General features: G+C 49.6%; 2 protein-coding genes across 2 annotated transcripts in view; one reads left to right on the forward strand and one right to left on the reverse strand.

Annotated features, from left to right (window-relative positions):
* NHSL2 (NHS-like 2) overlaps positions 1-12,289 on the reverse strand; it is a 231,544-nt gene that overhangs the window by 12,080 nt on the left and 207,175 nt on the right. The window lies entirely within an intron of this gene.
* RGAG4 (retrotransposon gag domain containing 4) lies at positions 8-2,224 on the forward strand. The gene has a single exon (XM_011979350.1). The coding sequence runs from the start codon at positions 117-119 to the stop codon at positions 1,818-1,820; it is 1,704 nt and encodes a 567-aa protein (XP_011834740.1). The 5' UTR covers positions 8-116; the 3' UTR covers positions 1,821-2,224.

Genomic DNA, 12,289 nt, shown 5'->3' on the forward strand with positions numbered 1-12,289 from the left:
CGCCGCACTTTGATCCCTCCCGCGCCCCGCCGCCGCATTTCGGCCTCCTCCGGTGGCCTGTAGCTCCCGTTCCTCTTTCCCCACCACGGAGCCCCAGGGCCCCTGGGCTTGTCGAGATGTCTGAGGCGGCAGGAAATCTCAACAGCCTCCGCATGGCGAATGTGGCCCTGCGCGAAGAATTAAATGCCCTTCGCGGGGAGAATGCCAATTTGGGCCTCCAGCTCGGGAGAGCCCTGGCCGAGGTTAATTCCTTGCGGGGCAATGTCTCCAGCTACATCCGTTGGCCAGTACCCATAGTGCCTGTCCTTGCGGAGGAGAACTTGGAGTTCGCGCTCAGTGAGATCGAAGCCATTCCCGGGGGAGAACTGCCCTTCTTGTGCCGGCCTCCCCCACGCGCGGAGCCCGACTGTACCTCGGATGATCTTTTGATTAACGTGATCCAGGATCGCAGCACCCCCGACGGGCCCGCTGATCCCCCTCTGCTGCCCATCCCGCCCCCGCCGGCGCTGCCTCCGCCTGCGTCAAAGGAGCCGCCCCCGCAGCCCCCTCTGCCACCGCTGGAGTGGCCTGAGATAGAGCCCTTTTCAGGCGACCCAGTCTACCTGGCTGAATTCCTGATGCAGCTAGAGACCTTCATAGCTGACCATGAGGATCATTTTCCCGGGGGCGCCGAGCGGGTGGCCTTTCTGATCTCCTTTTTCACTGGCGAAGCCAAGGACTGGGCCATCTCGGTCACCCAGGAAGGAAGCCCCTTGCATGCCAACTTCCCGCGCTTCCTGGATGAAATCCGTAAGGAATTCTGTGGCCCCATCCCCCCACGTGTGGCTAAAAAGGCCATTCGCAAGCTCAAGCAGGGCCACTGTACCCTCGGCAGCTATGCAGATGCTTTTCAGTTCCTGGCCCAATTCTTGTCTTGGGATGACTGCCACCTCCAAAACCAGTTCCTCAAAGGCCTGTCGGAATTCTTCCGCAAAGAGCTCTTATGGTCAACAGAAATGGCCGACCTAGATGAGCTGATTCTCGAATGTGTGGAGATAGAAAGAAAAGTGCGCGTTCCCAAGCCTATCCCGCTCCCTGGGGTTCGAAATATCCTCTTCCCTTTTGCTCCCAATGAGGAAGAAAGTGAAGATGAAGAGTACTACAGTGAAGATGAAGACCAGGAGGCACGCAGGCACAGGCTTCACCCCAAAGACCAGAGGAATCGCGTGAGGGCTTTTCAGCAAGAGATGAAGGAGAAGGAGGAGGAGGACTTGAAGAAGGAGGAAGAAGTGAAGAAGGAAGAGGAGGAGAAGGAGGAGGAGGAAGAGGAAATGAAACAGAAAGAGGAGGAGGAGGAGATAAGGAACAAGAATGAGGAGGAAGGAGAGAGTAAGGATGAAGAAGATGAAGATGAGGATGGGGGCCAGAAACCAGAGCGGGAGCCACAGCAGGAGCCAGGGACTGAGGAGACCTATGGTGAGGTGGAGGAGGAGCCACTGGATGAGGCCCAAGATGATGATCTAGATGAGCTAATGGAGATGGAGCCGACCTTTGTTCACGCCTCATCCCAGACTTCTGGCCCCACAAATGGTTACCACGCGGAAAACTTCCTGGGTGCATCGCCTCCCATAATACAGCCTAGCAGACGGAGGAACCAGAATCGAGTCCCACTTCTGGAAGGCCTTCCAGGCACCAATTCACCATTCTACAGCTCCCCCCCACTGATTCGCCGCACAGGTCGCTTAGGGCAACGCCAAGTTCGAAGACGCCCCCCCGTGCTTTTCCGCCTCACTCCGAGACAGGGGGGCCACCGAGCTGCTCGTGGCCGAATTCGAGTGTGAGTGCTGGGGCCAGATGGCCACCCAGAACACACCCTTCTTTTGCATCCCCCACCCCTGCTATTGCTGCCATACCTGCCCCATTTGCTGACCAGGACTTCAGGGAGTTTCAGACCTGCAGAACCTGAAGAAGACCTGCAGAATTCCAGACCGTCTTGCAGCCATGACCAGAGAGTAACATGTGCTCAACCAGGGCCACCTGGGAAAGGAGGGATCAGCAATAGCTGCCCTCTTGGCATGTACTCTGCTCAGTCCTGCCACGACCTGGAGAGCAAGTTTCTGGGCCTGTTCCCATAAATGAACTGGTCACCCTCTTGTATTTCCCCTCTGGTTGTTCCTAACCCACACCTCGCCTGCGTTTCTTCACCCTGTGTTCTACAGTTTTATTCTCTGACTGACCCACCAGGACTTCACCCAATGCCTCACTGATCTGCCCCAATGAGCAAGAGGACAGGCTACCCTGAACTCCTAAAGCCAATGAGGCCAGTTGCTAGATACAAGCAGGATGGTGAGCAGGATGGTATCCAGAAATGTCCCTGGAAGCCTACACTCGTTTCATGCCACACCTCCAGCAGAGGGCCTGGAAGAGGACCCGACATCTAGCCCAGTGAGAGTGTGCAAAGCCACATGTCAAATGGACAACTTGACCGACATTTGCCCTTGACTGACTGTGCAGGCTGGTTCCACTTACAGCACTTGAGTCTACCTTTGCATAGATTCCTGTATCAGGGCTCTTGGACTGACTTGCCACATCTGGAGCCCTTTCCTCTCACCACGTTGCCCTCCTGGGCACCCCTGGTGGACAGCACCCAACATTGCAGGCTCCACCACTTTCCTTGATATTGCCTAAAGGGTAGCCAGTTAGGGTTTGGGGGAGGAGAAGGAGGAGGAAGAGGAGGAGTAGAAAGAAGCAGCAACGATCATTCTGCCATTGTAAAGAGTGACTCTTTCCTTAGGGATGGTGGTCTTCTCCCCTTGCCAGACCTTGGACTGCAGCCTCCAGTCAAAGGTCTTTGCAGGACACTTTCTATCCTTGGAGTTGCAGAGGAGGACTGATTGGCCATTCCTTCCGGGACAGACAGAAAGAGGGCCCATGGCCTGCTCTGAGCTCCCTTCAATTTCAAGGAACCCTTAGTTCTGAGAGGAGAGAGGAAGGCTGCACCCACCGTGGCCTCACAGCTGGGACCCCTTCATGTCTCTGACATGGGGGCCAACCCCTGGCCTGCTGCTGTGCTTCAGTGACACAGTAAAGCTTAAGAGGGTGGCTGCCTCCTAGGAACTCCTGGGACTTCTGGGTACAAACTCAGGTGCCCTTATAAAGAGACCTGCTGCTTGCCTTGAGTCAGAAAGCACTGCTTCTGCAGTGAAAAACACACACTATGTCAGTTCTGGCCACAAAATGCCAGCCAAATCCACTGCTGGCCTGAACTGCCCCTGGACACTGGACTTATTGCACAGTGACTGGCAGCAGAGCAAGTGCAGCCAGGGTTTGTGGCCAAAGGAAAGAAAGCATAGTAAATTCAACCTCTGTTCCTCATGGGAGTCTGACCGATAACCTCAGGCTGACCTTAGGATCTTGGGCCTGGAGGCAAGAGGAAAGAGCTGGAGGAAGAGGAGTCGCAAAGAAACCCAGTCCTCTGACTGGTTTCTGGTGAGGTCTCTATTCATCAGTGGGAGGTAAGATGCCCTTTTCATTAGCGCTTTTGGTTCTCAGCCTGGGGATCAGTGGATTTGGGTTCCTATAACCTGTTGCTACCTTTTTAAAAGGTCCCCTCTCTCCAAAGAGAAAAGTAATACATAATCATTAAAGAAAGTCTGGAAAATAGAGAAAACTATAAGGACAACTCCCCCCTCCCCCAGACATTAAGAGTCCCACCACACAGAGGCAAGCACTATTAACACTTTGCTGCCTTCCTTTCTAGTGTGTTCTTGCTATGTCTTGTCAAACCTGAGCTCATCCTGCCAGGTCTTGATCAGCAGGATTTAAAATGGCTGCCACCTGTGCAGTCATGCATACTGAATATTCATGTAAACATTCTCCTAATTTGTTGGACCTTTCAATCGTCTGGTTTTCCCCATCCCCACCAGGGCAGGAGTAAACAACTTTGTAAAGAAAATTTTGTCTGTTTTTCAGCTGATTTTGTCTGATTTCCTCAAGAACGTATTCCAGGAGGAGACCTGCTATTCTTCGAGGGGACCTGCTATTCTTCAAGGTGGTGGATCCTGTTTGCTGATGGTCGACACTCTGGCCCTACTACCTCATGTCCCTGTGAGGAGTGTGAAGGACGGGTGCCTTAAACCCACACTTCCAGGGGCCCTTCAGCACAGGTCCTGCCTGTTCCCATGGTGCTTCTCACCCCGAACCCTCAGAGCCACAGCCAGGGACAGAGCAGATGAGCAGTGAGCTGGTTTCCACCCTCTGGGGGCAGGAGGGGCTTGGGCTTCCCTTGGACCCTCTTCCTTCCTTTCCCAGATCTTTAATATTTGTTGTGATGTAACAGCCATAAGAGCTGTAAGAGGAACTGTGGGCTTTGGGAGCTTTCTTGGGTTGAAAGAGGGGTGGGGGGAGGGGAAGCATGCAGGGGTATGAAGGCAGCCCAAGGTCTCCCAGAGGCTCGGGAGGAAACTTGTTTGGAATACATGTGTTATTGTTGCATTACTGTGTTGTGAAGATAAGCTGCTCTGTATGCTAAAGCTTTCTCTCCTCAATAAAAATATAAAGGGTGTGTAAAGATTGTGTCTCTTTGTTATTGAGCAAGCATAGATGGGTACAGAGTAGGCATCGGGTGCTTCCAAGGTCCCCTGCCGGAGTCAACCTACCCTGAAGTCTTGAAATCCTTGGACAAGGAAACCAAGGGCCGGTGTGGCTCAAGGGACCTGCCTACAGTTCTGTGCATTTGTGGATGGCAGAAATTGCTGGGAGGGAAGTGGAAGCACTGGGCATCTTGAAAAGTAGCATTCGTTCTCCCAGGGACTATGGGTGGCCCAGCCCTACAGGCATGCACAGGCACGCATGGGACTTTGAGTGAAGGAAGAGAAAGAGACCAGGTGGGATGGGGAGGGCCCTTCCGCTTTTTGGCACTAGGTGGCGCTATGGGATACCAGTGAGTTAGCTGGTGAAGATGAATCACAAGTCCCCAGAGCAGTCCACGTAAGAGGCCCTCCAAGCAAGATCTCATGGCTCCTCACAGACTGTGGGGTCACAAGAAACTGAATCCCATTCTGGGATTTGCCCAAGTTTCCCAGCATGAGTTGGACTTTTTTTTTTTTTTTTCCCAGGGGAAGTGGGTGGTAACATTCATTAAGCCTCTGCTACTTTTGAGTGCTATGCCAGGCACTTCACATCTGTTACCTTATTTCATTCTGATAATGATCCTGCGGGAAAGAACTAACTACCCTTACCCTCATCTTAAAGATGAGGATGCTGAGGCTTAGAGAGAAGTCACTGGCCCAAGGTTGACAGCTAGCGAGTGGCTCTGTCACAGCCCTGCAGCTGCCCATTAGCTCTGAGGACACTTAGCACCTCTCTGCCCCTACTCCGCTGGCCCTGTAGTCTAACATGGCCAGGCTGGTCTCCTAGTTCTGCCCTGTCCTACCCACCCCGCCCCCCCCGCCGCCAGCTTGCAGGATTCCAGTGGGGGAAACAAACCCCACTTCAGAGGCACATTTGCTTTGTCCCTTTAACAGGAAGGGAGGGAGGGAGGACACCATAGTGTTTCTGACCATGTGCCAGGCACTTTCACCAACATCATTTCATTTTCTCTCCACAATTCAGTGAGGCAGGTGACGCTGTCTCTAATTTTAGAGCGGAGGGACCTGAGTCTCAGAGATATTAGATCATATGGGGGACTCCAGGTCTTCGTGACTCCCAAACCCATATACACTCTTAACTCAAATACACCGTGCTTGCTGTCTCCCAGCAGAGACTCCTGACAAACTTAAAGTCTCAGCCTGTCTGGATTCTGGGTCTTTGCCAAAGCAACGAAGCATGCATCAGGTGCACTATCTCTGGAAGCTCTGGGGGAACCAGCCAGGTGGCAGTTCTGAGTATGTGGTTGACTGCCCCTTCTAGGGAGGGACAGGGTTATGGGGTCGTGGGCTTCATCAGTGAGCACTGGGACTACCCATTACTCTTCAGGGGGCCTGACAAGGTCTCCAGCACCCAGGGGATTTCTCATGACATCACAAGTAGTGTTAGGTGAGCCCAGATTGTGTTATGGCCAGAGAAGGTGGAAAAAAGTCAGACAGAGTCAGCCTTGCCCTAACCCTAAAGCTGGAAGCACTGTGGGAATGGGGAAAAGAACCCTGGATTCCAGTCCAGCCTTGCTGCTGACTCTATATGGGCTCTGGCATGAGTCTCATCCCCTCTCAGGCCATGGCTTCTTGATCTATCTAGTCACTGTTGAGTCCTTGGGGCCCAGCACACTACTTGGTACACAGCAGGATCTCAATCCTAGTTTGGTACGTAAATGAAGAAGTGAGTGAATAAATGGGCCACTGGATGGAGACCTAGAGGCAGCCTGCTAAGGGCATCTGCAGGTGGTACGAAGCTTGGAGGACTAGAAGATCTCCTCTAAAAGGGAATGAGGGGCCGAAAAACTCTCCCTAACCTGGAAAGATGTACTGAAATAACCTTTACCAGGGGCTCATCTGAGATCCTGCAGTCAGGTTCAGAAAAGCAACTGCAGAAGCCTGAGTTGGGGAAGATGTGGCTTAGAAGAAGCTTGTGAAAATGAAAATCTGAGGATGTGAATTGACAGGAGATTGGTCAGAATCACAGACTGATCTAGCTGTCAGATGCGCCAATGCTTTCCTGGGCTGCTGCAAAAGCAGTGTGGAATCCTCGAGATGGGCAGGGCCCACCTAGGGCCCTGGCTGCCCTGTGGAAGGGGACAAAGCCACACCTCACAGAAGCCCTTTGGCTTGCCAGGAGTAAGAAAACATCAGAATAAAAGGAAGGAAGGAAGGAAGGAAGGAAGGGAGGGAGGGAGGGAGGGAGGGAGGGAAAGGGGGCAGTAGAGGGGTGACAAGGATGGCGAGGGTCCTAAAAACTCTCCCCTGGGCTGACCAATGGAGGAAGGCAAGGAAAATCTTGCTGCCTGTGAAACAGCTGTAACTTCCCCACATTCATTCTGCAAGTGAGGAAACCAGTCAGGCAAGTGGCTTGAGGTCCCTTGCCCCGTTTGCCGAGTTTGACTGTGAACCTCAGCAGTTTGACATCCAGAGCCCGTACTCTTAACCTCTACTCCCCACCTGTACCCACGCCGTTGGAAACAGAATCTCCAGGAATTTCTACATCTAGAAAGCTCCCTAGGCAATTCTAACATCCAACACAGCCCAGCCTAGAGCAGCACAGAGCCTTGGGAACTAACTAGCCCAGGTGACATTTAATGGCCAATTTGGTTCTGAGCCTTCCCCTAGAGCTCCCTGGAGCAAGAACCGACCCACAGATCCAGTTCTAGCACAAAGTAAGTGATCAAGAAACATAGCGTGTGCGACGATCCCTCAGCAGGTGCCATGGTCTGATGTGAGCTCGCCCCTCCTGGATACCTGCCTTAGACAGCAGGTGACACCCATTTGAGAGAGATGTACCACAAGGTGGGTGCAGAATTCTGTCCTCGAGAAACCAGGTCCATAGGAGCCAAAGCCTGTGCCCTTGACCACCAGAACTGGCTCCTGAGGGTGGGGGTGGACTCTTCCAGGGGATAAGGAGAGGCATTAATCAGGCAAGAGACCACCCCCTTAATGGGAGGTGGGGAGTGGGCTCCACCTCCGGCCAGCACTTCCTGTATCCTGCCCAGACTAGGGAAAGCTCTGCAGGCCACTTCTCCCCAGGGACTCCAAAGACAGAAACACAAATACCAGGGCTCTCGGTTGCCCTGGTAACAGCGGGACCTACTTGGAAGAAAACAGTTTCTTAAAGGCTTAGGAGGGTGGATATTTCCTTTGACAGAGAGCAGGCCCTGACCTGCTCCCTGTGTCCCCTCTCCCCTTCCTGCCTGCCACACATGGGGTAGAGCAGGGCCCCTCACCTCAGCAACTCTCCTGATGGGGGGTGGGGGTGGTGTGTTTGTGTGGGAAAGTAGGGCCAGGGCTTTTTATTCTGCTCTTACAGTGGGCTGTTCAGGTGAGAAAGAGGCTAAAATGGAAGGTGTCAGCAGGTGAACTCATGGCAAAGGTCCCACGGCCTGGGGAAACCTTGCCTTGTAGGATCTCCTCACACGACCAAGCTAGAGAAGGGCAGGTGCCCCCAGTGACTGTGGTCTCTTTCACCTCTTACATCATACAGATGAGGCCTGTTGGCTATGAGGCTTGCCGGAAAGAGTGTCCTCAAATTCATGACCTCTCCACCCACAGTTCAGCCCCTCCTCCTCTCTCACCTGGGCTACTGAAGCAGGCTCTAGTCTCTGCCTGTTCTAATAGGTCCACCTTCAACATGCCTGGGGGTGGGGGCCATGGGCCTTTGAATTCACACACCTGGCCTTGCTGCTCCTGTACAAAACCCCTCAATGGCTCTCTTTTCTCGTGGGAAGAGTTGTAGACCTAATTTTGGTATTTTCTTTTCTATCTGCTCATTAATTATCTATGCCATCTAATCTGCCTATGCTATCCTTCTTTCCTCTTCTACTCAGCCCAAATTCCAGACATCTTGAATTCCTTCCTGCTTCTCTGTACCTACCAGGCCCTTGCATGCCTCTGGGCCTTTGCACACTCCATTCCCTCTCCCTTAAAAATTCATGAACACTCCTGGCCTCACTCCAACTGGCAATCAATCTTCTCCTCAGTTCCAAGACCACTTCCTCCACGAAACTGCCTCCACTCCCCAGACAAGCCCCTGCCCTTCTGGGTTTCCCCTCAGGCCCTCTAATCCCTACCCCACTGGCCTGTGAGGCTTGAGATCCACTTGGGAGCAGAGGCTGGTCCATGACTCTAAAGTGAGTTTGTTACTGCAAGACTGTGGTTCAGTGGGAGAACATGGACTTGTCCTCTTTGCAGATGAAGGCTGCATTGGCAATGGCCTTTGGAAGGAGGACTGGCCCCCTGAGACCTGGCTGAGGGCTGCTGGTATGCACGTGGAGCTGGGAGCCCCCCAGATAAGGTTGGAGGTGTGGACAGTAGGGACAAGTGGGGGAAACAAAGCAGGAGCTTGCAGAGCTGCTTGTTCCTTCCCAGCGAGCACCCCATTGATGGCTTCCATTTCTCTGAGGGCCATCACCTCGTCTCAGTAGTGTGCTAAAGAGTGACCTCTACTGGGCTTGAGAGTCACATAGACCTGGCTTTGAACCCTGGCTCTGCCACTCCCTTTCTGTGTTCCCTTGACTTGGTCATTTCACTTCTCCTAAGCCCCAGTTTCCTTTTTCTGAAAATTGAGATAATAATAGCATATATTAATGAGATGATTGATATAAACCAGCAATAACAACAAAAGTAACTAATAGTGCTTACCATGTATTGGGCATTAAGTGGTTTACATTTCTTAACCCATTGAATCATCACAACCCTATACGGTAGGTAGTGTCATTATTCCCCCTTTTGCAGATTAAGAAACTAGGCACAGAAAGTTTTTCCTGTCCAGTGTCACAGCACTAACATGCAAGTGCTTTTGACCCCTCCAGTAAGATAGGCAAAGTTCTGTGGATCAGAAGTGAGGCCCATGGAGCAGGAGAGTTCCAAGATCCAGGACAGGGTCTTGGTCTTTTTTAGATCATGGACCTTTTTGACAGTTTGGTGAAACCTCCGGATCCCTTCTCAGAATAATGTTTTCACGTGCATAAAATAAAATACATAGAATCACAAAGGCAAACAATCATACCGAAATGGTTAGAAAAATATTTTTAAATTTTGTGATCTAGTTATGTTACTACTTTCATAATGCATTTAATCATAATATTTAGTGGCAATTCTATAGATTAGAAATGTTGAAGTGGTGATGAACACAAATGATTTTTTGAGATACTTACAACTGTAATGTGATATGAAAATATTTGTGATTTCTGTTGGTGATAAAGTCACAGATACTGCTAATACTACTGTGGTTTGTCACCTACATTCCTAATTTGAGAAAATGCTAAATTGTTGTTTGAGGTTCGTGGAGAAAAGATCAAATAATCTTCCCATCCAAGTTTGTAAACCCTCTAAATTCTCTCCACATACCCCTTGGAGGTCCATGGAGCTCGAGTTAAGAAGCCCTGACCTAGGGTGTCAGAGAAAAGACAATGGCAGCGCTGTCAGCTATGGGGACAAGCTGGGGGCTGGCAGAAAGACAAGTGTGTGGTTCCTTTTTCAAGAACTGTTTACAGAAATTGTGAAGTCTGGCAGCTCCCTCTTCCTCTTGGTCCTGAGTCAGCAGCCCAGGGTGGGGCTGAGGCGGTCACACTTGGTTTGAGTTTCAAGCTCACCACATACTCATCCCAAAGAGTTGATTTGTTGCCATTTCCTTACCATGGAAATGTTGGTGGGCTTTGCTCCATTTTAAAATGGGGACCTGCTTGCACACACAGATTTTTCATTAGTCTGGAAATAATCTTTAAGTGGACATGTGGCTCTGAGACATCTTCCGAACTAATGAATGCTTCCACAGTAGCACCCTAGCCAGGCTTAGGGCTTGCAGAGGGAAGAGGAAAGGTGACCAACTGGGCCAGGGACCCCCAAACACTAGCCAGAATCAGCACTTGCACAAATCCCCAGTGCTTTTTCCTGACTTCCTGACTTTACCATCTGTCGGCTGAGTCCCTGCCAAATAGGGAAGCACAGTCCTGGGTGCCGTGACCAAGGAGACATATGGTCCGAACAGGAGCAGGCCTCTGCTTTTCTAACTTGCCTCTGTTCCCATTCAAGACCCAAAGCGAGTGGCACTCATGAAAAGCAGGCCCCAGGCGTATCCACAATGCCTTGCGTGGGGGTCCCAGCTAGCCAGGGCCTGCTGCCTTCTGCTCTTCCCCAGGCCCTCATATTTAGTCAGAAATGAGCAACACTTGGCTGATGGCCATATACTAAAAGGGCTGCAGCTTAATTTCCACAGTGAGAGGGTAGAATTTTGACAGCCTTATGCACCACAGCCACTGGCTAATAAAGAAGCTGGTTCAGAATGAATCTGCCTCAGTTAGATGAGGAGACATAACAATTTGCTTTGGAGATTCAGGCTGAGAGCTCCACATGCAGGAGTGTAGAAAAGACTCATTTTCTTGACTGTAAAAGACATATATGTATGTTCTTAGGTTGGCCAAGGCTCTCAAATATAGGCAGAAGGAGGTGGAGGGCCAAACGGGAATTCAAAAGAAATTTGGTTAGCTGGATTGATCAAGAATCAAAGAGAGAAGACCCCAATTACAAAAATCATAAGTAAATGAGGGGACATTATAATTACCCTTACAGAAACAAAATGGATTGTAAAGGAATACTATGAACAACTGTATGACACTAAATTAGACAACTTAAATGAAATGCTTAAATTCCTAGAAAGACACAAACTATTGAAGATGACTGGACAAGAAATCAAAACCCCAAATAAACAAATAACAAGCAAAGAGATTGAATTAGTAGTAATCAAAAGTGCTGACAAAGAAAAGCCCAGACATAAATGACTTCATTGGTGAATTCTTCCAAACATTTAAAGAAGAATTAATGTCAATTCTTCACAAACTATATAGGGGAGGTAATACTTCTCAACTCATTCTCTGAGGCCTGGATTACCCTGATACCCAAACTGACAAAAACATCACAAAAAAACTGCAGACCAATATCTCTTATGAGTATAGATGCAAAAACCCCCAACAAAATATTAACAAACCAAATCCAGCAACATATAAAAAGGATCATACACGATGACCAAGTGGGATTTATCCTGGGAATGCAAGATTGTGTTAACATTTGAAAATCAATTAATGTAATACACCATATTGATAGACTAAAAATGATTTGATAAAATCCAACACTCTTTCATGATAAAAACTCTCAACAAACTAGGAATAAAAGGAAACTTCCGTCACCTGACAAAGGGCATCTATAAAAAACCAACAATAACATCACAGTTAAAGGTGAAATACTGGATGCTTTTCCCCTAAGATCAGGAACAAGACAAGAGTATCCACTTTCCCTACTTCTGTCCAACATTGTACTGGAGGTTCTAGCTACAGCAATCAGACAAGAAAGAGAAATAAAAGGCATATGGATTAGAAGGGAGAAGTAACCTATATTTGCAGAGATGACATAATCTTGTACATAGAAAATCCTAAGGAATTCACTAAAAAACTATTAGAACTAATAATTGTGTTCAACATGGTTGCAGGGCCATGAAATCAATTTAAAAATTGTATTTCTATATGCTTGCAATGAACAACCTGCAATGAAATTAAGAAAACAATTCCATTTACAGTATCATCAAAAGAATAAAACACATAACAATAAATTTAACAAACGTGGCGTGAAACTTGTATGCTAAAAACCAAGAAACATGATAAAAAGTTAAAGGT

This window comes from Mandrillus leucophaeus, unplaced genomic scaffold, assembly GCF_000951045.1.
Source record: "Mandrillus leucophaeus isolate KB7577 unplaced genomic scaffold, Mleu.le_1.0 Scaffold1039, whole genome shotgun sequence".
NCBI classification, from domain to species: Eukaryota; Metazoa; Chordata; class Mammalia; order Primates; family Cercopithecidae; genus Mandrillus; species Mandrillus leucophaeus.

What these genes read in the sequence shown, in the direction of transcription:
- RGAG4 (XM_011979350.1), top strand. Translation starts at nt 117, where the DNA reads ATGTCTGAGGCGGCAGGAAATCTCAACAGCCTCCGCATGGCGAATGTG.